The sequence below is a fragment of the Lepisosteus oculatus genome, chromosome 1, assembly GCF_040954835.1.
Source record: "Lepisosteus oculatus isolate fLepOcu1 chromosome 1, fLepOcu1.hap2, whole genome shotgun sequence".
NCBI classification, from domain to species: domain Eukaryota; kingdom Metazoa; phylum Chordata; class Actinopteri; order Semionotiformes; family Lepisosteidae; genus Lepisosteus; species Lepisosteus oculatus.
In genome coordinates, this window is record NC_090696.1 from 60,813,115 (window position 1) to 60,839,811 (window position 26,697).

At 36.1% G+C, this 26,697-nt stretch overlaps 1 protein-coding gene across 7 annotated transcripts in view; it reads right to left on the minus strand.

Moving 5' to 3' along the window:
• Window positions 1-637: 637 nt before the first annotated feature.
• lingo2b (leucine rich repeat and Ig domain containing 2b) overlaps window positions 638-26,697 on the minus strand; it is a 493,320-nt gene continuing 467,260 nt past the window's right edge. For all 7 annotated transcript variants that reach the window (XM_015345165.2, XM_069190989.1, XM_069190990.1 and 4 more), the window contains one exon: window positions 638-3,683. In XM_015345165.2, coding sequence (XP_015200651.1) covers window positions 1,818-3,683 — 1,866 coding nt within the window. In that variant the 3' untranslated portion in view covers window positions 638-1,817. The remainder of the gene's footprint in view (window positions 3,684-26,697) is intronic.

Sequence of the window (26,697 nt, forward strand, 5' to 3'; positions counted from 1 at the left end):
AATTGTGTGAAGTGTTTTCCCCTTTTACAGTTTTATTAGAATTTTTTCAGGTTCGCTTTTCAGTCTCGATCTGGATAAAAAAAGATCCATGATTTTATTTCTATTTCTATGAAATGTTGCAGTTGAAGTGAATTTGAGTCAACTCTTTGTGATTTCATGTGAGCCAACAATTACTTTGAAATACTGTAGTTTAACTCTTTGCTTGATGTGCTGTAGTGCTGTAGTTCTCAAGGTTTCAAGTCAAGGGGTCTGTCTTACTTTTTGCACATTATATATTAAAGACATCTGTGGGAATCCATGGTGCTGTGTAAATATGTGATTGGAAATAATGCAGTTTCAGTATATTTAGCAACCTTTCGGATATGAGAAGGTGCATGCTACATGTATATATTTAAAAAAACAATATACAGTTTATGCTGTATATAAAATTGATTTTTCTTCAAACTCTTATTCAAACTTTGACTGTTTCTCTTTGACAACTTCAACGCCCAAACTAGACAAAAGGAGACAAGTAAAAACTGCAGAACTAAATGTTATACTGTACATAATATAATATTCCAATATGCAAGCTTGATGTATCCAATGTAGGCTTAAAAATGTGGTGTTTTCAAAATGTATCATTCACAAGCATGCGACCTCAAGTTGATAGTTGCTTTACTTGCAATGCATTCTAGATGTACACATACTCCATGTTACAAATGGATTTTCTTTATTCCACATACATCTTTGTCATACTTTGAACTTTTTCACAATCTAAATGATTTAACAACAAAAATGAGAAACTACCACAGAGTGTAACAAATTCCAAATTTCTAACTGGAAATGATTGTAATCTCACTGCAGAAACTGGAGACGTAATTAATGAGACCAATAGATTATCACCTGATTAGGGTGAAGCTGAATGAAGAAAGAAAGACAAGAACGGACAAAAACAGTGGTTAATACGGTAGTTCAAAACAAGTATGTAAATTGCAGTATGATAAAATGTATATACTCTATATTCTTATTTAGCTTTAAAATAATTGCCATTTCATTACTTTTAAAAACCCAGGAACTAACACCCGATATAAAATCTCCCTTACACTAATTGATACTTCAGCAGATAACCAAAAACATTTTTTCTTTTTTGAATTGCAGCAAGAGTATAATGCTTAACATTTCCTTGTTTTCCAATTTGATGAAAAAAAAATTAAATGGATTTTCTTCCTACTGGATAAATTATACTGCAAATTTATTAAAGCCCTTTCCCATTTGCTGCAGTTTGAGATTGTGAGGATAAAGTAAGCCTAATTTTTCTGATTTAACAAGGGGAATCCTTGCTTATAACTTCTAAAGCAGTATCCCATCCATATTGCTTTAAAAGGTCATATATATCTAAAGACATTCCATTTCACTGTTGCTTCTTTGCAGTGAGTATGATGCAAGACTTAACAAATAGGAATAGTTCTTTAAATACAAAGTTTACTGTACATTTTCTGTTAGGTTGAACTGTCTTTATAATTAAATCCTCCACTGTAGGATTAACTGTCGGCAATAAAAAATGCTGAAATGCTGATAACAGACTCCAACAAACTGCCTATTTTTAAGGTCCTCTGATAGTTACTTAGCCACTAGTGAGTATCCAAACTACTGTAATCAGGCTTACTCGTAGCTCTGTACAATAGCAAACACAACCCTTTTTGTATTACAACTGTTACTATTTCAGAAGGTCCATAACTGCTCCTTTCTTCTGTAGAAGACAACGCCATTCTCACCCGGCTACCCCTTTTAGAATTCTCCAAGATGTGTCAAGTATTTTCATATAAAGACATTGCTCCCTAAATCATTTTCATGTTAAATCGGCGGGGGCCACTTTGCTCTGCCCCTTCTGCAACTGCCCCATTGGATTTTCGGGGTATATACTCTATGTCAATGTTGTTTTTATGCTTGCCTTTCCCTCGGCTCCACACAAAAAGGAGCAGGAAGCAAAACAAGACCACGCCAAGGAACGTAAAGCAGCCCATTGCTGTTGACACTAGAATGGTCTTTAGGTCCAAGGCAAATGTCGTGTTGTACACGTTAGTTCCATTTGGAGAAGTGTTGTTTGTATCTGTATAATACAGAGAGGTCCTGTTTGCATAAAGCGACCTGTCACTGGCAAGGCCTTTTACTGCCAATGAGGCAGAATATGTGTCATTGCCAGCAGCATTGCTGGCCACACAAATATAGGTTCCACTATCCTGAACCTCAGAAACCTTTATTTCTAGTGTGCCATTGTCATGAACTGTTGCCCTCCCATTAGATTTATTTGTAACCAGACGCCTACGTGGTGTAATCCAGTAAACAAAGGGTCGAGGTGCTCCTTCAGCATTGCAAAACATTCTTGCTGTCTGTCCCTCATTGATGAACAGCTGCTGTGTCTTATTCTCACGGATTTTTGGCTTTGTGCATGTTACATAGTATGAAAGAAGCGTCTCCGGAAAATCCCTGAATGGTGTCCCTCGAATGCCCTCTGGGGTCATGCATTCAGGCTGTGTGTCACAAAAAGAGAGGGAACGCCTCTTCTGCAATATCCACAGGAGACGGCAGTCACACACCAGTGGGTTGTTGTCCAAGCAGAGCATCTCGAGATTTTCAGGTGCCTGGAACACACTCCTTTCCAAGGTGTCCAGCCGGTTATGAGAAACATTCAGGACTCTCAGGGACCTCAAATTTTGGAAGGCATGAGGCTCAATGGTAACTAACTGGGCTCCAACCATGTGTAGCTCCTGCAGATGGATGAGATCCATAAACATGCCTGCCTCAATACTGCTGATGCGGTTGTAAGAGAGGTTGAGGTGTGTGAGATACGACAAGTGCTTCAAGGCAAGAAAAGGAACCTCAGACAAGTTGGTGTTAGTAACAGACAGTGTGGTGAGATTCAGGCTGTGTAAGGTGTTTGCAGGGAACATATCCAACATTGGCCAATTATCAATCTCTAGGTGCCTCAGACGAAATAGCTTCTTAAAAGAGTAGGCATGCAGAGTGTTGATGCTGAGGTAACGCAGACTGAGGCTGACCAGGTTGTATAGGTGTGAGAGAGCTTCTGTGGGCACAGCAGTCAGGTTACACCTCTCCAAGGTCAGGTGCTCCAAGCTGAGTAGCCCACTAAAGGCCCGATGAGAAATGTACACCAGGTCATTGTCGCCCACTTCCAAAGACTTCAGGTTATGTAAATGCTGAAACATGTAATCTAGCAAGATAACTATTTTGTTGTCACTGATATCCAAGAGAGTTAAATTAGATAATCCAGTAAAGACACCCAGGGGGATCAGCTTGATCCGGTTGCTCTTGAGACTGAGGGAACGCATGTTGTACAGGGTGTTGAAGGCCCCAGGCTCCACATTCCCAATGATGTTATCGCTGAGGTCCAGTTCCTCCAGAAGAGGGTAAGAGGCAAAGTCATCCGGGTTAACACTTTTCAGCTTGTTCTTGCTGAGGTCAAGGATCTTGGTCTCAATGGGAATACCCTCAGGGATCACCATGAGGCGTTTCCGATGGCAAATGACGGACTTGCTCTGTGCTGAGCAGTCACAGCGGGCAGGGCATCCAATGGCGGAGCCAATGCAGATCACCACAAGGGCCAGTCCCAAGAACGGTTGCCAGCATGATATAGCCGTGTGAAGCATGACTTTGCTGATGCAGTCTACCATTCTGTCAAGGCTCTGCAAGAAGAAGAAACATAAAGACAGGTAAAAAACAAAAACTGAAACAGGATTTGGCTTGTTTTCTTTTAAAATCATTCTCCTCTAACATCATTTTAACAAAATAGTTTACTGAAATTACATTAAGACTATTAAGTAAATCACAAATTACAAAGACTGTTAAAAATAACCAAAAGTCAAGCAGACTTAACTGTCATCCAGCAAAAACAAAATAGGTATACAAATATACAAAAATATAACAAACCAATGAGATGCCTTCATCGTGCATGAAAATCAATCTTTTGGCTTGTGCGTCTCATTCTAAGCACCATTGTAAATGACACTACATGCCTCTCGCTACAGTTTTTGATATGAATATGGTAATGTTCCCTGGAGCTGTGACGCAAATGAAATGTGCCTGAGTCTCAGCATTCAAGGATAATGCTGGATAATGTGACAGCAATAAAAAAATATTCACAAGTTCAGTCTCTGGACTCACTCAGAGAGCTGAACCATCATACGTTAATACCCATTGGTCCAACACAGTTTAACTTGTTTACCGTGAAGTCTGTAAATGCTCACACAGTTTCTAGATGGGGCATATTATGCTCACTAATAGTGACCTACTGACGATCTAATCATAGCCCTCAAATCAGACTTGCCTTTACAGATTCTGATTTCATTTTAAGATTCTACATAGTATTAGTTTTAATATATATATATATCAAATTAACAGAGCAAAAACATTTATAAAGCTCAAAAGAATACTAAGGTCTTCTTACTTCAACCATGAAAAAGAGAAAAAAAATATCAGTGGATGTTTCAATTACTAAAAAGCCAAAGAAGTGGTGCGTGTCTGGCACAATGAGGTCATTTGATAGTTAATGAAAAAGCATGTTTTCCTCTGACCAGGTTACTTTCTCTTAATGAGGGTTATTGATTTCCTTGACAAACACATAAGTGAAAGTAACAATATTCACCAACTTCTGAAATAAAAGCTTCAGTTACCATTATTAACAAAAGTAAAGGTGTGTCATATATTTTTTATCACAATATTTTTTAGCAGTTCAGGATAAAAGTAATTTAAATTTTAGTGCCTGTGAAAATATAAAACTGTCAAATTATTAGTGAGATCACATAAATTGTAATCTAGAAATTCTTAAAATACCAAATCTAATTGCTATAACAACTTCCCTTTATGTGTAAAGTATATGTTTTTGCGAGACACACATTTCCATACACAATGCACTGAACGCAACAGTGTGTAGCTTTTCATTAATTAATATATGCCCAATTACCTATTTCTATAAACATGACATTTACTTAAATTGACCTTATACACTATAGTATGTTAAAGCATTAGAACAATAATATAATTTAAAAATATACCCAAAAAAGCTGTAAATGTTCTGTCCTGAACAAAAAGTAATATTCCAACAACTTTTCCACTTTAAATTTAGAATTATCTATAATAATATTTTTATCCTCCCTTTTAGTTCCAAATTTTTTTACAAACCTACTATAAATCATTGCCCACAAAGAACTGGTGAAGGTGAAATGACTTCATACTGTATTAACCTTTATCTATGTTTTTGTTACATTGTGATCCATGGAGTACCCACAGCAGAGTAAACTTCTAAAGGGAATACTGCCTCTCTCTACTCTTTGGTGACTCTATAAAATACATTTATAAAAACATGAAACAGTCACATTTTTCAGAAAAAATTTAGGTCAGTGGTATTAGGTTTATTGATGTAAACCAAATGCCACCCTAAGGACAAATATAGAACATTCTGATGACAATATTTTTTTCAGAACAGAGAAGAAGACAACTCCAAAGCTCTGGCCACTGACATACTTTCCTGCCCTCAAATTAATGCAGCTGTCCTCGGCCAGTCTGCCCAGTGTGTTCCCCCTGCTTCTTTTATCTCATACTCAGGATGTCACCATCTAAACAATCTGGTTAGACCAAATAAGGGAATAGTTTCTTTCTTAGCCACACAAATGTATTATTTGTGGAGTGTTGCCTGCCTTTCCTGAAAATACTACAGTAAGAGGTTCCACTGAATATGTCTTAGAGATATAATATCCTAAATTATAAGACACATACAGTATATCCATAAACTTAATAAAGTTGGAAAGAGACTTACAGTATAATGATACCTTTCCCTGGCATCTTTGAAACACAATTTATAGACACCCACTAAATTCAATGTTAAATTTTCAAAATGTATCTTTTTTTTGTTTTCATACAAAATATACCAAACTACAACTAAATAGAGAATAGGTCAGCAAGGATGCAATTACTATTTTTCTATCACTTTCAACCTTAACATGGACATAAATAGTCAATATACCTTCATGTTGTCACTTTTACTTCCACAAATCCCCATTATTCATCGGTTAAATCTTATCTTACACAAACCAGATTTTAACATCTCCACTGAGACCGGAAGCTTGTGGAAAAATGTCTAAAATAGTTTCAGAGCAAACATTTCTGCTACTCCAAAGACAGTGACAGCACTTCTCATTCTGGAAATGCACACAGAGTAAGTAAACCCTCATGCTGCTGGTGGATGAGTCAAGCTGGCATTTCAATTGGCAACACACTCACACACAATTGTGATCCAGAAGTATCTCATGGATATGTAGTAAATCTCACATGCTGATGTCTCACAAGTCTCACAGCAACTCCAGTAAATATCACCCTGAAGCCCTACTTAAACTGCTTGGTATGGAGGCTGTCTCCATGGAAACAGGCACACAAGCTCAGAGAGCTGCTCTTTATAAACAACTTTACATCAATTTCTGAAAACCTCTGCTCTGGAGCATTGTGCATACCCTCTGAGTCAAATTTGCATATGCATTTCTGTTGTTCATTTAACATAGATATCAAACTATACATTTAATTCATAAAATGCTTAAGCTTCTCTAGAGTTTTCTAACATTAAAAAACATGATAGTGGTATACTCTAAATCAGAAGCTTTTGGGTGCTACAGTGGCTTAATGCTTTTCTGTTTTAATCCTGAAAAGATTTTCTTCTACTGTAAATTACTCCAAGGGATTTATTATTTTCTTTTTTGACAGTTTTAAGTCTTACCCTGTAAATTAAATTATTTGTGGTGTTCTTGCAAAGGAGCCATTAAGAGAAACTGGGTTCAATTGAAAAACTAAATTAATGAAACACAAAATTAAACACAACAAGATATTTTACATTTCTATCATGTTTCGATCCGAAAACATTCCAGTTGTGGACCTACGAGAAATAAGTGAGAGATTTCTCAGGATTTGACTTGAGTCTTCAAAACTCTTGACTCAGATCTATGCATCAAGTAACATTGTCTTTCCTGTAGCTGCATAATACCTTGATATGGTCAAATCATCAATGTGCAGAGGATGAAGCAATTTAGCCCTTAACTGCAACACAGGTTCTATAAAAGTTTGTATAGGAATCACCTCCACCCACACAGATTTCTATTTAGTCTTTAAAATCACCAAAATGCAATGTGTACTATACTCAATACTATAATACTATACTCAAATGTGTACTTTACTGTAGGTTACAACAAAGGCTCAACTCTACAAAACAAACACTAGAACCACAGTAATCAAGCATGGCATTTGGTATGCATTAATAGTTTTTAGTTAGCCATGGTAAAACCATATATTATAATCATAATGTAGATGTAATTTTTTACTTTACAAATCATACATCATTAACATTTAAATACATTTTAGGAAATGTGCTATGCATTCACATTTCATTACTATATTTGCATATTTTGCTTTAGTCCAGGTGTTTCATTTACTCTAAGAATAATGAATTCCAATAGTAAATCCAAAGAATGTAAATGACAAACACAGCTTTGCCTGCTCCCTATGCAATTATGCACATTGCATTCCTCAATAAAATACAAAACTATTACTTTGCATTTTAGCTTTAAGGAAAGTGGTGTAATATATGGGGAAATATAGCATTCCTCTTTAATCATTTAATCTTTCCTATGATGAAACTCTTATTAACATACCATCTCACTGCATTTTAGAAAGGAAGCTTTACTTAACAATGATGTTGTAGTTAATGTGGTCACTGTAAAAATTCAGTTGTTTAATTACTGCCATCTAAATATCACTGATTTGGCCAAGCCAACATCTGGTAGCGATTTTGTAAATGCTACTGTAGGTGTGAATTTGCACTGGCCCTAATTATAACAAACCTGCTTGCATATTAAATTGTTGACTGCCCTTGAGGATTGCTTTCTAGCTCTCTCCTCCAGATGGCAGAGATGGATTACAGCTGTGATTCTGGCTCCTTATCCACAGACAGGTCTTTTTTAAATTTGAAATCCCAAACCTTTGCATCAACTATGCAAAAAGAAATATGTAGCACAGTTACAATAAAATCCACACATACAAGTATGGAAAATATATCCTGCTTTCAATATTATCTTAAATGTACTCCATATTCTTAATAAGTCTTTCTTTCCCTGTTATTTAGTTATATATTCACCTAATTTGGACCTGTCAGTAGTGTGTTTCCATATCACATCTATGATCCCTGTAGCCAAACATTGTAAGAATGAGCAGGAGTAGACATACTTCTCTGACCAGGTCACCTTTGAGATTATCATCTTTTAAATTTAAGCCAACAGCCATGTACAGGAGGTTTATTTCCTCCACAGAACAATCTGAGTTGCCACTTAGAGAATCAGGTGTCAGCATGCATAGGCTGCAAAGGAACAAGTAATAGGTTTATTCCATACTAAAAAGAGAAGAAAGAAAACACAACGTTTCGGTCGTAAAGCCTTCTTCAGGGGTCAAGGTGTCACATGTGAAGAAGGCTCCACTGCCAAAACGTTGCGTTTTTTTTCTTCTCTTTTCACCATGGAATAAACCTATTACTTGTTATTTAGATAATCAGTTGACTAGTGACTTGACCACATGCTTGAATCCACAACACCTACTGTAGATCATAGAGCTTTCATTCAAGTGCCTTTACCAGTTGAGCTAGTCAAATGAATGGAGAGTAGGAGACCAATATCAACTATACTCTGTGGTGTGCCTGTAATTTGCTTTTCTAACTTAAATATAAAAAGATAATTAATTTATTTTAAAGGTTCACCAGCAGACAGTTATTAATTAAGAAAACCATACACTGAGGATTGTAATATTAATTCTTTGTACTATTTAGTATGTTGTTTTTGGTTTTTGGTTGTTTTCTCTGCAGTCTTATTCACTTTGTTGCTACATTTTGACTCCCTTTAAGATATACAGTAATCCAAAATGGGAGCTTCCCCAGCTGCTGTGTCTGTGTGCTCTCCTCAAGTTAGAGGCAAAGTCAAACATTCCAGATAATAAAACTAAATATAATTTTCAATTTAATCAACTTTCTATTGAAATAATTAATGTCAGGGTTCTTTCCGGATCCTATGCAGACGACACAATCCAGGGATTAGTGAAGAAAACACAGGAAAAAGTCATGCAGGATACGGGAATGAAACAGGGGGGCGTGTCCATGGAGTGCTGGTGGTTGGGGGAGGTGAGGCCGAGGCGAACAATCCGGGGATGAAATCCGAAAACAGGGCAAAAGTCCAAGGCCAGGCAATCCATCTGGGACCGATTTAAAACCAGAACCGGGTCAGGACCGGCAGGGGAAACGGGAATGGGAACAGGAACAGAAACTAAAAGCATAACGGAGCCAGGCGCATCCAGGTCTCGGACTTGTATGATGTGGAAACCAATGCAGAGCCCGGGTTAGTGTCAGTGTCTGGCTTTTAAGGGGTAACTGAAAAGGGGCTGGAACAAGGAAAAGGTGCAGGGAATGAGGCAAACAAGGAAAGGCTGGAGTGCCCTTAAGAGGAGGGGTTTGCGATCGTGACAATTAAGACTGTTGTTTCTCTTTCAACAAGCCGTAGGCTGGTGATCTAAAACCTTTGGGCTTACTACATCTGAGAGTTCTTCCTAGTTTAGTAGATTTGTGGCTGTAAATATTTTCCAAATATTTCTTGAAGGAGCCCAGGAAAATGGCTGAGAAGCTTCTTTCCGATACCTAAAACTTTATGTTAAGTGTCCCCTATTCATCATGTCAAAGGCATTCTCCAATTGTGACCCCCTGTCACATTATGACCCCTTTCTGAATGAACCATGTCACATGGTCGTAATGTGGTTTTCTGATTCATTAAGGCTTTTCAAGACCTGTCTTTGTACACTTCTAGAGATCAATTTGCTATAGAACACAGGTGAATTACCTCCTCTCCATTATATTGATATGGATAATCTTGACCAAACATTCTGGAAAAAAATAACAATAAGCCTACAAAATTCAAACAACTAACCACTTGTTTTTAAGAACCACTAACTTTGTCAAGGTTTTGCTTTCGTAAGTGAATTATCATTGCTTATTTAGTTCATCCAAATAGTCCAGGTTCTTTTTGGAATCTTTCAATTAGATTAAACGCAGTAGGTATAACACATATTGTTCATTCAAAGAATAGCTGCTCTCTAACACTGATATACTGTGTACCGTGTATTAATGGCAAACTACCTCATACATGTGAAAATTCTAATAGATTTGCAGATCTATGTGCAAAACATATTACTGAATTGCTGAACTGAATTAATGCACCCTTAAGAAACACTGTGTATGACCACATTCAGATCTTACTGAACACAGATCCTATTGCTGACAGTATTTGGGAAATGTTGAATTCCAGGGTACCCAAGGGATCACTCCCCCAACTTTCCAAAGGAAAGCAGGGATAGTAGGGTACTGAATTATAAGATGTAAAGACAGTTCAGTGTGCAGTAGCAACAGGGGGTCTCATTTAGTTTTTGTTTGTTTGCTGCCCATATTGCAGACCTCCCTGAATGAGTGGACAAGCTCCTGATTAAAGGTGAGATGGAGATACCTCACCATGGTCCATGTAGTAATAAATTTAATTATAATAGGAGTAGGTACTATAGGTTGATGATTCTGCAAGACAAATGTAGACGTACAGTTTGGAAATGCAATTCTCAGGAATTCTCCTGGTTCCATATGCAAGCCTGGGGAAGCAAAAGAAGGTGATTTAACACAGGACTAAAAGATTGTGAAGAGGAGTAGAGATTTAGGTCTACAGGGCTTCAGGGGGGCGGGTATCCCTCTTCAGCAAATGAGACCTGTACAAGCAGGGCAGGTTGCACTTGAACTGGGGGGGCTCTGACGTATAGGGAAACTTTGTGCACAGAGCAGTCAAGATATATTTAAACTTTAAACTGTTAGACAGGGAACAGGTTAGTTCTAGTGTGGTAAGGAATGGCATATATACAGTGCCTTGCGAAAGTATTCGGCCCCCTTGAACTTTTCAACCTTTTGCCACATTTCAGGCTACAAACATAAAGATATAATTTTTTTATTTTATGTGAAGAATCACCAACAAGTGGGACACAATTGTGAAGTGGAACGAAATTTATTTGATTTTTGAAACTTTTTTAACTAATAAAAAAATGAAAAGTGGGGCGTGCAAAATTATTCGCCCCCCTTGCGTTAATACTTTGTAGAGCCACCTTTTGCTGCGATTACAGCTGCAAGTCGCTTGGGGTATGTCTCTATCAGTTTTGCACATCGAGAGACTGAAATTCTTGCCCATTCTTCCTTGCAAAACAGCTCGAGCTCAGTGAGGTTGGATGGAGAGCGTTTGTGAACAGCAGTTTTCAGCTCTTTCCACAGATTCTCGATTGGATTCAGGTCTGGACTTTGACTTGGCCATTCAAACACCTGGATACGTTTATTTGTGAACCATTCCTTTGTAGATTTTGCTGTATGTTTGGGATCATTGTCTTGTTGGAAGATAAATCTCCGTCCCAGTTTCAGGTCTTTTGCAGACTCCAAAAGGTTTTCATCCAGAATGGTCCTGTATTTGGCTGCATCCATCTTCCCCTCAATTTTAACCATCTTCCCTGTCCCTGCTGAAGAAAAGCAGGCCCAAACCATGATGCTGCCACCACCATGTTTGACAGTGGGGATGGTGTGTTGAGGGTGATGAGCTGTGTTGCTTTTACGCCAAACATATCGTTTTGCATTGTGGCCAAAAAGTTCGATTTTGGTTTCATCTGACCAGAGCACCTTCTTCCACATGTTTGGGGTGTCTCCCAGGTGGCTTGTGGCAAATTTAGACGACACTTTTTATGGATATCTTTGAGAAATGGCTTTCTTCTTGCCACTCTTCCATAAAGGCCAGATTTGTGCAGTGTAAGACTGATTGTTGTCCTATGGACAGACTCTCCCACCTCAGCTGTAGTTCTCTGCAGTTCATCCAGAGTGATCATGGGCCTCTTGGCTGCATCTCTGATCAGTCTTCTCCTTGTCTGAGCTGAAAGTTTAGAGGGACGGCCAGGTCTTGGTAGATTTGCAGTGGTGTGATACTCCTTCCATTTCAAGATGATCGCTTGCACAGTGCTCCTCTGGATGTTTGAAGCTTGGGAAATCATTTTGTATCCAAATCCGGCTTTAAACTTCTCCACAACAGTATTACGGACCTGCCTGGTGTGTTCCTTGGTCTTCATGATGCTCTCTGCGCTTTCAACAGAACCTTGAGACTATCACAGAGCAGGTGCATTTATACAGAGACTTGATTACACACAGGTGGATTCTATTTATCACCATCAGTCATTTAGGACAACATTGGATCATTCAGAGATCCTCGCTGAACTTCTGGAGTTAGTTTGCTGCACTGAAAGTAAAGGGGCCGAATAATTTTGCACGCCCCACTTTTCATTTTTTTATTAGTTAAAAAAGTTTCAAAAATCCAATAGATTTCGTTCCACTTCACAATTGTGTCCCACTTGTTGGTGATTCTTCACATAAAATAAAAAAATTATATCTTTATGTTTGAAGCCTGAAATGTGGCAAAAGGTTGAAAAGTTCAAGGGGGCCGAATACTTTCGCAAGGCACTGTAGCATATACTGTATATAATATTTTAATCTTTTAATATATAGTACACCCATTCATAAATTATTTTATCTTAGATGTTAGAATTAAGATTATAGTGCTTTTCAAAAGTATTTAGACCTCTCCGTTCCATTTTTTGAAACTACAAAAAAAAGATGTATACTCATTTTTAAACTGTCAGAAAGACAGGATGAATAAAAGGAATGGATTAAAATTAAATGGATGAAAAATAATCTATAAATAAATTATATTTAAAGCATATTGACTGTCCAGGTTTTATACATACAGCAAAGCACACATACAGCTTCCCACCCAAAAAAAAACTGTATAAATTTACCGGAAAAATAAAACATAAAAAATAATTTATAAGAACAGATTTACCTAGACTATACTTTTCTAACAGGCCATACTTTCTCAGTTTCAAAAGAGCTGCAATGCTGGAAATAAATTGTAGTTTCCTGCATAATTATTTGACCCAAATACAGACAGGCACAAAGTGAAGTTTATCCTGATGAAAATACAGCAGGAAAAAGTGAAAGCTAGATTCTTTCAACCTGAGATGGCCCCAAGGGCAAACACTTGACAGCATTGTCAGATTCAAATTGAATCTGCACATTTCTCATTTTTAGCCATGCTGAATCCACAGGATCTAATATATTAAACCTTGGCTTTCTCAATTATCTGCCTTAAATTAGCTGTCAGACAACTGAAAATAAATCAAACGACAACTCTGTGAAACTGTGCAATCTGAGGTTACTTAGCACCAGTTGTTATTTATTATTTAAAGCTGTCTGACTTTATAAAATGCTAAAATAGTTTTACAGAGATTTGAGATAAGTCTGTGATTTATGCATGTATGGAAGAGGGGCAGACAATAATTCTAATTATGCTAATCACTTTAGTGACAAAGCTTTACAGCCCTCAATAAGATCTCTTATTCCTGCTGCAAGAAAGACACCTAAGATAAAGCAATGCAATTCTAAATCTACAGAAGAGCACATATTGAACATTCTATGTTTTGTTATTTCATTTTAGAGTTCATTTATTTTCTTTTTCTGCTCAAGTTCAATAAAAGTGCATGCCAGCAGCACAGTAGTAGTACAAACAGACACAGCAGCAGCATGGTAGCACCTGTAGTACGTAACTCAAAGGCTACAAACCAGTAGCCCAAATTCTTTAATGGAAACATCATGAGGAAGGAACTCTTTACAATATGATTAAAAAACAGCATCAATTAAAAAATGCCTTTATTCTACTGCAAGCATGGGTAAAACAAGGATATTAGTCAATAATAACATACAATAAACGAGAAGCAAAGAAATAGAGAAGAACTACCCAATTAAATATTGTATCCATTATTAGAACATCAAAAGAACAGTCAAATGATGAAGTAAACTGTTATTTTATTTTAAAGGTAATAGTGGGAATCCTTTATATCAGTAAAGCAAAATGGTTCATGACTACTAAATCACTATTGCTCTCAGATGTTAACCAAGGAAGAAACGAACAACATGCATTTTTACGTTTTATACGTTTTATATTAAATAGCATTATCACATCTTCAGGGTCTGAATTTGTTCTACAATTTTTTCTTTAAAAAATAAGAAACGTTATTCATAGGCCATTGGCACAATTCTTCCAATAGTCTCTCAAGACAGAGGTAATACCCATTGAAAGTTAAATTGCTATTATACAGAACTGTAATACCCATACACAAAATGATTGACTAAGATTGACTAAGAAACAATAATTATAATTACACAAGAGAATAAACTGTATGGGGAAAAAGGTCCTCAAGGATAGTCATCAGGGATCTAGAAGAGTTAATCACAGTAAGAACAGATACAAACAAATCATAGGATATGATATATTTAGATTTTGTTATTAGCTTTCATAACATTCCTCAAAAAGATTAATTTTCAAAGTGAACGTGGTAAGTATTCAATACATATTCAAGGCATGTCTTTGGATTAAGATGGTTAATGGATAGAAACAGAAAAATCAGGTAAAAAAAGAAAGCTTAAAGTAGAAGGGGCTGCCTCAGAAATCTACCTCAGAAACTCTTTTTTAATTATATCAATGATTATAGGGGTGTCAAACTCATTTACTTTGTTGGACAAGATTCAATTTTAAGGTACCTCATGTGAGGTACATTTTAAATTTTCTTTATTATTATTAAGCACAACCATTACATTGTACAGTATTTTACATAGTAACTAATTATATCCACCCATAGCTATCTTACTGATTTATATCCTGTATACTTTTGCTACAATTAAGCAAGTATTTTAATACTCATTTTTCACTGTATTATGCCATTTTCTCTGTAATGTGTTTCTCTTCATAGCCACTTCCATTGAAATAGTTCTCGCTTATTAGTAAAAATTATCTTTCTTTTAACATAATTTAAGTCAGTGATTCAGGTGTCATGAAAGCAATGAAAAGAAGGTAAGGATTACCTTGAAAAACTTGATTGGAAACAAGGACTGAAAAAGACATTTGCATTGCCTTGATCTTGCATGTAAGCTACAGTTCACAATTTTTATATTTTGTCTTAAATTAGTGTATTAAATTAAATGTGTTTATACTCACTAACATTCCATTGTGTTATTTTTGGGACAATTTAGTAATCTTAATGTAGTGAAGGAAACATTATTAATATTGGGTGATTTTCAAAACCTGAAATGGGTCATAAGCTTATACTGTACATATTAAGTAATAGGAGTTGAATTCTCATGTGAAATTTCACATTCTAGTTTTGGAGTAACGATTAACCTTTACAAATCTTAGGATGAGCATATACAGTATGAATATATATCAGCAAACTCTGTTTGAAGGACTGATAACATTAAGAATGCACCTGTAATAAATGAGAAACAGTTCACTTTAGTTCATGATTCGCAGACTCTGTATTTTTAACTGGGAAACATAAACGATAAAAACTAAGATTAAAGGGGCTTCTTTTGATGTAATATAAAAGGCTAAAACCATGTACTGTATTAGACATTAGTGAAATAAAATGGGAAAAATAATTCCTACAGCTATTGCTATTGCTGTTTGTCAACAGCTGTGAAGCTTTCCATTCACTTCTATGAAGAAATGAAAATTTCTCACTTTCCGATGAACCAAACAATTTATTTTTTGTTTTCTTCAATAGCATAATTATAAGGCCCTTATTATCGCATTCGAAAAATCTCCTTTTGACATACTGTAAGAAAAAAACACTAGATTCACTTTCAGAGAGTATAGAAAGTGGTTCCTTCATTGCCCTAGAATTGGAGAAGAAGATTGGAAGAAGTGTGCACGGGTGTGTGCAGGTCTTGCGGTTTCAATTTTTCTTCCTCCATTTTGCTATGCCACAAGTACAGAGCAGTGCTGCATGTAGAACAACTAGTCAAAATCCAAGTAGGGTTTTGGTATCTCTAAGGTTATTTGGGGAGAGTTGAATGTAGCAAGCACAAGATTTAACAGGGCTGTGGCAGGTGTTTCAGGCAGAAATAGGGCTGCACGGGGTTTCAAGTAGACGGGGATGACAGCTTCAGGAATGCCTGGGTTTTTCAAACACCCAGGCTGCTCGTAGTTTCAAGCAGCCTAGCAAGGATGCCCGGGTTCCAAGAAGACTTAGATTGATCACGGCTGCCTGGAGATTTAAGCTGGAGAGCTAGGCTGCCCCTGTTCAAGGAGACTGATGGCTTGAGTTACATGAGAGCGGTCCAATCTGATATGGTCAGACATGATCACCTATGTCAGTTATTATCTCAATGTCAGAGCACCAGATAATCATGCCTTTATGTGTACAGTATATTGGTGTAAACGAGAGGAATGATTAGTAGAATGGCTGCCTGACTGAAACGCAGCAAGACAAACACAATATTTGAATTTTAGGCTCTCGTGAGCTCGGCTGGAGGGCGATCACTCAAGCAAATTCTGCAGTCACCCATGGCAACTGCAGGCTGTGAGCCACTCCCCGCCCAGGCGTGACACGTTTTTGTGCAAAGAAAGAGTCCTCTTAAACTAGATCTGTGATATCATCAAATAGGGGTGCTGTGATTGTACATGAACTGTATGTGAAACTGATACAGTAACATCACCAAGGTTACCTGCTCATGTGTGGGTGATTTAGGCACAGACAAGGTGCAATTTTGTTTGTGCTTGTAAGCCAGTGCCTGGTGCTCTCAATAATAAATAAGTAGAAATGCACTGAAGGCATGTGAGATGTCCTTTCTTGTTCACCCTGTCACAATGATATTTACTGTATGTAAACAAGAGGAACACATGGGTAGGTAACTGAAAATCAGACTATACAGTACATATAAACGGGAAACACAGAGCTTCTAGAAGCTATCTGTAAAAAAATCAGGTGTGTATTTTATTATGGAGAAGCAATTAAAAAGTTTGGAATTACCTTATAGCCTAAAATTCTATAAATGTGTAAAATACATGATGGTCTGAGTATACGTAATTCAGTTTGGGTTAAAATAACTTATTTGACCTAAGGGCAAGAGGTAAACCTGATGATACATATTGACTTTCATGTAGAATGGCCACCAACCCTTTATTGTGTCTTATGTATATCATGTCCCTGTGATGTATAACAGAAAAAAAATTCGACTTAATCCTTTGAGCTGAAATGATTCTTATCTACTGTATGTGTTGGCCTGGTCAGGATGATATGGGATTTCATTTCATTAACTCAATAAATCCTGCCAGATGTGGTGCTGAGGCAACATAAAATAATTTAATTATAAACTTTTATTGTTAAACTCCTCCTGCCACACACACATTCCCTGTAAGTTATATCTGAAAAGCAACAATGAATTTAAAAGGTTGTATTTTCTGAAAAGGCCTTATCACCTTATCATTCGAAGACAGAGGGGCTTCAGTGTGCAATGGTCCATCTTTTCCCCATTTCCATTAAAACTATTAAGCATTGATTTCGCTCCCTGAGCAGACATGCTAAACTACAGTGGGGATATAAACCACATCAGGCATGGAAAATTTAAAGGGAATGTTTACTCTGATAAGCAATTATCATTGGGGGAAGTGCTTTCTGATAAGGAGCTGTGGCTGATGGAGGGTAGAGGAGATATGATTTACTCCAAATCATGTGCAGAATCACATTACAAAAGGCACTTCACTGCTCTACAAAATCAATGTAGAGAAGTTGTTCAGAATCCCACAAACCCAAGGGCTCCCTTCCTCCTACACACAGAGATTATAGAGCATTCATAGGTAAAATCTAATACTGCATGTTAAAATCTAATTGCTTGGCCTTTTTCAACCAGGCATAGCTTTAAGAAATCTCTATCACCAAATTTAATTTAAACATTTTTTATTTTCTCAAACAGAACAAAAAGCACACTAAGTTGTTAAGTTTTACATTAACAGAACTCTTATTTCTTATTCAATAACATTAGGAGATAGTTTATCTTCTTTCTCAGAACTATGTAATTACACCAATCAAAAAAGGAATCAAATTGTTTCATTTTTGATGATCATTTAAGCTATTGTTTTCTCTTTTTTTAAGTTAGTCAAGTTATTTGTTCATAGGCATTAACATTCTGGTCAAAATAAGAACTTTTTTTCATGGTGTCTTGTGTGTTTTGCATGTTGAATATTTTATTATCTGGTAAGGAGAAAGCATCAGGGTGCTCCACCCCATCATCAAAAGTGTTCAAAGTCATTAGGTATCAGAGTGAATAACAAAGATAATCAAAGCCAGAAATAACAGACGTTGGCCACCTTTACTAATCAAAACATGTACCATATTACTGTATATACTGTATAGCACAAAGGTTTGAAACATGAAACAGTGGATTTGAGACACAAGTTCACACTTGGGCATTCCATATTGCAGAGAAAATAATCTAATGTACCTCTGAGACTGCTTTTAAATAGGATTGAGGGGGAAATAGAAGAGTGATTTTTGGACTAAAGCACATATTGAATCCCACACGAACTGTAGATTTCAACCATGTTAGCTTTCAAGCTCTTCCTATTTGCATAAGATTAGTACTGTCTACTCATTGAAAACTCATACTGGGTTAGGTATTCGTGATTTCCATAGTTTCAATTTGTTCCAGAAATCCTTAAATTTTCATCATCTTATATTTTGAAAACTGCCCCTATTTTCAGAATTCCTGTGATCAAATACTGTAATAGTCTAGCCATCAGCTGCTGCAGTATAACATAAAATTCCAAACATCACTTTGTGTCATTAGTTTCACAATTTTAAAAGAGAAATAGTAAAATGCCAAGAACAAAAGAAATCAGCTATGTACTGTAAGTCTCATGTCTTAAATACCACTCCAGTCTCTTAAAGAACTTGCCTGAACTAAACAATGCCATTAACATTAAATTGGAAATAAGATTAAATTAATTGTGGGTTATTTTAATTTATAAAAGCACATTTATAAGAGATTTTGTCATCCATACTGAAATTACCTAGGATACAGCATCTGTAGCATGGTAAACACTTGGTAAACATTCTGTTTACAAATCTATAAACAGAATTACAAATTTATTTTTATAATTATAATTACAAATCTGTACTAGCATATGCAAAAGTTTTATCAATGAACTTTTCACCAAAATAACTACTCAAATTGGATTATAAATTATTTATCGTTAAATGAATAATGTTTATTCAAAGAGTTAGTTTTATCTAATTTACAGTATACAGTATAAACCATTACCAAGTACAGGTATGATATAGAAATAACTAACAAAATTGTTCTCATCTGCTTAAATGTTAATAAAATATTAACTTTTTTTATGGTTTATCTACAAGACATGCATCATTTTATATTTCTTTAATAAAGTAACAATGCATCTAAAAAAGACTCTACTGATGTATTACCAGTTATACAGTATGTAGGGTCGGCAGAACATTTCACTTTTTAAATTGTAGTTCCCACAGATACATTAAGGTTGACTGGCAGACAAACTGAATATCTATAATCATTTAAGTGTGACTCATGAAATTGTTTATCATTATGCTTATAAACAGTGCTCGGTTGCTCTTAGCACCCTAATAAGAAATTAAACAATCCATTCTCTAAGTAGCTAAATATGAAATTAAACAATCCATTCTCTCTGGTACTGTATGTTGCTTAAGGAGTATTCAGGACCGCATCTCTTTTCTTGGGAGAGTATTAAAAAGTTATCACAAGAGTGACAGACACTAACGCTTGCAGCAAACAGACAGCAAAAAGTCTTTTGTTTTGCTTTTAGCTTTCTGAAAATGGAAAGAAATGTCTATTCATTTTAACCAAAACAAATAAGCAGCTTCGGAATAATCTGAAACAGGCAAAGAATCCTAATGTTCAAGTAGGAGTTGGGGGGCTCTCCTTCCCTGGGAAGACAATTCATTACATCGGCTGCTCCGCTGTCATACTTTTCTTCAGAAAAATAATCATCGTGGCTCGTGAAAAATAAAGTTATAGACATGCTGTATATACTTCTAAATGTGTTCTGTCATAAAGCAATATTACGACATGATATACAGCACAAAAGTACTTTTTTTAAGTAAAGAAAAGTCAATTCATTTTGAAAGACCCTGAGTTGACTGAAAGCTCACTCGATCACCCAGCTCCACTGTCAGGAATGGCTAAGCACAGCACAAACAAAGGGACACAGCAGGAGGATTAAAACAACAACAAAAACAAAACAACCAAAGATAGAGGAATATATTGAATAAAAGTTGCCTCAAGCACCAATTTAAGGAATAAATTGAAAATTAAGCAGGCTTGTCTGAGGACTTCTTTGTAGCTACAGTGGAATGGAGAGGAAAAAATATTCAGGATACTTGCTTTTGAGGACCACTGTTACAAATACCACCCCCCAAATCCTGTGGATTTGATATGCAGCTTTTATATGACAAATTCTTGCTATGACCCTGTCGTGTTTCTAATATCTTGATAATGCAATTTTGATAAGAAAGTTTTGTTAAACCTTTCCATCAGATATGCTAGCTGCTTTGTCAGTAGTGCACTAACTTTGTTTGTCACTCTGAATCCTGCATAAATACACATATCCAAGGCATTCTTTGTCATTCATACTATGTACGTGTGGCATTGAGGTTTTTAACACAATTTGATATCTTCGGTCTAGGGACATTTCGCAACCTTTGACAAGTGTTTAATGTCAGCAAAGTGAAAGTTACCTTAAGGTCGGAAACAAAAATTGGGCATTGTGAATGCTGCTTCAAATACAAATGTAATTTTTCAAAAGACATACAGTAGGCAACAAACACCTGAAAACTGAGTTTAAATAAGAATGTTTCTATTGTCCTTAGTGTAACTGCTACAGCGCAGTTGGAGTTTGCAGTGGAGCATGGAAAACTGTGAATATCAGCACTCTTATAAAAAAATGCTCACAAACATTCAAATATTCTGGGTCACAATCCATAGCTTAAAAAAAAGTCTTATAGCACGTACAGTAGCCACCATTCCTATTCCATATGGCTATGACATGGAAACTTAATGACACTGCATGTTACACTTCAATGGTATGTCATTTCACCTTTAAGCTATTGTACTACTGTGTATTTTTAAAATTAAACAGTAATTATCATTGTCAACCAGTAAAGACACTGGTTGAGCCCTACAGTTCAGACATCTCTGGATACTTGGATACTAGATACTTGAATACCGAATTACCTGGCGGTCAGAACTCAGGTGGTGAAAACTTGCAACAGATTCTCCTCTACAGTGATCCTAAATGTTGTCTCAGTCCTAGGCTGTGCCCCTTGTTTACCTATGACTGTACAGTCAATTATAGCAACAACCACATTATTAATTTCACTGATGACACAGTTATTGGGCTGATCGGCAACAATGATGGATCATTTGACAGGGTGGTGCTCTGACAACAACCTGGCCCTGAATGTCAACAAGACAAAATAAATCATTGTGGACTTCAGGAGACCCAAAGGGAGTCTTGTCCCAATCAGTATCATGGACACAACAGTGGAAACTGTCAGCTTTTACAGATTCCTAGGACCGCACATCTCCGCCTACTTGGCTTGGTCTCACAACATGGAAACCAGACTGAAAAAGGCACAGCCATGCCTCCACTTTCTATGTTGCCTTAAAATGCAGTATGAAGAAGCAGCTACACATGAGCTTTTACCACAGCACCAAAGAATGTGTCCTTATTAGCGGTAACACTGCTTGGTATGGCAATACTACCATACAAGACATAGTATAATACCTAATTTACCATCAGTTGTCGAAATCCGTACCCTCTGCTGTCAGAATAGAGCTTAATCCATTATTCAAGATCCCAACCATCCCAGCAATAAACTGTTTTCCCTCCTAAGCTCTGGCAAGCAATACCGCACCATTCAAAGCACAAACCACTAGGCTTAAAAATAGCTTCTACCCTACAGCAGTGAACATAATTAACAGCTAATTGTGTAATGCCTCGAATTCGATGCACCTCTGCACTCTGCACTTCTTACTTGGCTATCATGTATCTATTGTCCTGTGTGTTTGTTGTGTGTATGTTGTCATGAGATGTTGTGCATGATTATCGGCTGTGACTGTAATTATTACTGTTTTGTAATGTACCTTGCACATTGTATGGTGTTATCTATTGCACTGTGCATATCCTGAGAAAATGGCGCGAAAAAGAATCCCAATTTACGTTCACATGTCGCAAATAAGGTCCTGTCTTTCTCTGGTTCATCTGCTTTATGAGCTGACTGGAACCAGGATTCATCAAATAGTGACACTTGCGTAACCAAGTGCCATTTCAGCTGACTGAGCAGCCTGGGAATCCATGGTTTGCTGAAGCTTGCTACTGTAGGTACCTGTGAGCTTCCAGCATAGTCTGTGAGACCCACATCAGTTGATATGAACTGCAGAGTGAGCACTGTAGGGTTTAAAGTGTGGATAAAAGCACACAGAAGAAAGGTATATGTGAGACTCATCTCTCCCATGTAGGAAAGAAAGTCATAAAATAAAAAGCACAGCTGAATAACAGCTAATAAATTATTCCTCCTTTAGGGTGACTAAAACACAGAGATTGTATTATCTAGATAATAATAATAATACAAACCACTAAAGAAATCCACATAAAATGTTATAAATATTTTCTTCTCCGACATAATGTACTGTATCATCATTCATCTGATATTACCTTATCAGAAATTACATAAATTAATTAATCTGAGATAATAAGAAAATAATACATCAGTACAGAAGTACATTGATGCAACTTACATGATTTCATTTATATGTACAATGTAACAATCCAAAAGGGTTGACTCTCCAATAAATAAAACCATACAAGTTAAAATAATGAGTGTTAACTGATGCAATCCCATCAATATGAATACCCACTTAGTCACAATATGTTACATAACTGCACATACTGTACAATGTATTATGTCATGGCATCTGGTCTGTTGATTACAGTGTTTTGTTTACAATGCTCATTGAAAGATGTTCAGCTAACATAACAAGGCAATAATATACTTGTAAATGTAATTATAGGAAAATAGGAATCCATACAGAAGTATTTGACTTCTTATGGTATACGTCTAGGACACTTTTAGTACAATAAAAATTGTACTGTAGCTGACATTGTGTTACAAACATTTTAATATCCGAGAGAAGAAATTTGTCACATTTAATAGTCTTTTAGTGCAAATAATCTAGAATACTAGCTCAGACATTCCTGGGGGTATGCACTATGGGCTCCAGGTTTCTCTAGTAAAATGCAGAACATAAGACAAAATTGTTTCAATAAACATACAGTATTCAAATAAATATCTAAATAATTGTGTGTGTTTCCATGGAATTAGGGAAGGATCAACCTGTTCTCTGTGTTAATGATACTTACTGTAAGCTTCATAACAAGAAGCAATAGACAGCCTAATATTAATATTTGCAGAGTTGACAATAACAATTAATAATTCTCTTTTGCTTTCCAAACACACAAGACAAAAATTATACGGACATGTTTATCATAAAAAGCACACATTAACAACATTTTATGATGTGCGTACTGCACTACACCATTTAACAGCAGGTTTTGTATTGCCAAGAGGTCAAGTACTTTTCTACCACTTTTCTGCTTATCATACTAGCAATCTTACATCACAGAAATCTTCTTTCCACTTTCACTGCATTTGTCTTCAATTTATATAATTAAATGAAATCACACATGGCTGATATTTCTGCAACCATTTGGAAACATATGGAGTTATTCAATCTTTGAAATGTGAATTTTCAGGTTTGGAGTTTGCTGAAAGCTTGTAATTGCAGTCAGCTATGTGGATGTGTCACTATTAAAAGAGATATTGAATGACATTTACTTTCCTAATCTGTATAAACAGGGACAGTTACACATACTGGGTGAATAGTGAAAATATACAGCAGTTATTTAAAGCTTACTTTATGAAAAGTTTTCATTTAGAGATTGAAATGATTATCATCTTTTATGTACATTTATTAGTAAGACACATTACTTTTAGTCTAATTTATTGTGTAGAGACAAACTAAAAATATATTGGCCCATATTCTCAGGGATAGAAAAAATACCACATTGTTGATTTATAATTCTTTGTTACATGGGTTTGCATTTTACTCAGTGAAGGATGTGTGTCACTGTTTCACTCTTGACAAAGGTGGAGTTGTCAATGCTTCATCTGATACAGTCACCAGGCCTTGATTTAAGCCAGGTGAGGATGTGAAAGCCGCTTTCATCTGACAGCTGTCTTGTGGTCTGTCCTGAAGCAGAGAGTTCAGTTTTTAATAGCTCCACATTTCACAGAGAGGAATTTCACACTGAGCATCACTGCTTCCTCTTCAGCTCACTCGGTCCAACACCTTTATCTCTGAAGATTTTCAGGCTAAAATACGGACCTATGATTTTTAATTTCAAAATATGTCAACCAGTAGATGTGTCTCCTTTGACCACAAATCATTTTTTCAAGAAGTGCCCAAAGGAGAGACAGTTAGCATCCCTGTTGGTCTACTAGCTCTAACTAATGCATTTTTTGTATGATTATCTAGTGCTAAACTGGCCATCTGAGACATGCTGAAGGAAACAGGAGAGAAATGCTGAATGTAAAAGCCAGATTTATTAAAGGAAAGGCTCTGGCTGTACACATTCAAGTTTTAGTCACTTTATTAAAGTAGATATCCTGAAAGACAAAGTGGTTCTCAGGCCACTCCCATTTATTGACCTACAGTATAGACAGTGAATTGTTACAGTAGCAAAATATAGCATTGTGCAGATAAATATAGACTGACAGCTCTGTGGTTGTATTGTCTAATTAGTGTTGCAGTTGATTTGTTAAATTATGATGCTCTTTACACTGATTTGTATTGTAAATTAGTTTACTATTCCAGCAAAAAGAGAATTCCTAAAAATATGTTTTTTGACTAAATGTAAGGACATTTACTTTACAGTGTTCATGTTCTGAATTGTGATTATGTAGAACCCAAATCACAATTCCTTACAATCTGTTATGTTATCTGGTTGATTTATTTATGATTATGCTGTAAATCTTAAAAATCAATCTAATATCAATGCACAAAAATGTGTTTTTTTAAACATTACAAGGTGCTTGTTCTACTAATTATTACAAACATGGTTTTAAGACTCACAACATAACAAATCTACCTTTTATGTTACAGATTATAATCCTTAAAAATAAAAAAACACAGAAAATTATCTATTTTTTAAGAAAATATATTTAAAAAATGGATAAGAATATATGATATAAAAAACACTCCTGCATAGAGATTGCTTATTGTTAATCAATGTCATGAAAGGACTTCCTCATTTTCTGTAAAGTTCAGATCAAGAATTAAAATATACATTTTCTCCTAGATATTACCAGCATTTTGTGTCTGGAAATCATTCATATAACCTCTACCTGTACTTTTTTTAGAACAGGCAAATAGAATGTTAATCTACCTTGAGTTGCTCCCTGAAACAAGAAAGCAACCTAATTTCATTACATGTTACTGTACTTGTTACTGTTCTGTTGAATTTGAAAAAGCCAGCTAAGAACTATACAATTTAAAATTGAAGGTACATGCCAGCTGGATTATTAATAGGAGAGGTGGATTAGTAAACCAATTTCTTTGCATTCCAACACCTCAGAAAATAGTTCAAGCAAAGGTGAGAGGGTGATTTCATCTTGCCTAAGCAGCATAAAAATTCAATTTTCACCTAAAATTGTGGGGTTAAAACACTAAAGTATCAGTGTTATATCCCAGAAGTACAGTGTATATTAACAGGGAACCATCTACACAGATACAGTAGCACCTGAAACATGATTGCAGTCAACACCATTCTAATATTTAATTTAAATTAAATTAATCAGCACTTCTACTAAATTTCAGATTATAAATGTAAACTCACTCCCTTTTAAAGGGATACCACAGCTTCATAAGCAAAAATCACAATTTTCTTATTTTTTTAAAGCATCCACCATAGAACAAGTGATAAAGAAGTCACAAAATGATACTGAGGTCTATAAACATTCAGGCTTAATGGGCTTTTTATAATGTGGCATACTGTGGTATGAGAGAGGAATTTGATGCACTTGCAAAACTGATTCTCTATGCACAGCATTTTCACCAGCAATATTTCCAGTAGTTTGGGGATTTAGATAATAACCTGGCCCATGTGCAATCAGCCAATAAAAGTAATTTATTAAATCAGCCTGGCTCTGTCACTGCTGGAAAGTTTTCAGTGTCTGTTTATTGTGGCTCTCAGGCAGTAATCATTTCATGTAATGTGATGGCTTTTCAGTCAATTACATTCATGCTCTAGGCTTCAAGCTTATGGCTGCAGTGCCTGTTTATTATATAATTACTGGTACTCCTTAAGAGGATAATCGACGTGTCAGAGTATTCTTTTGAAAATTTAGTGATAGTGGGATGAGTTTTCATTAGCTGAATGCTGTACTCAGCTTAAAGACCAAAAACCCCAAAAAGGGTTGGATTGTGTAACTGAGGGCTCTGCAGGAACATAAACCAACCAGTGTTCAGAGCCCCGGCACCAAGATTGGGAACCACTGTTTTCTAATGTGCAACAAAGTGGTCAAGAAAAAAAGTTCCTGGATTCAGAAATGTGATGT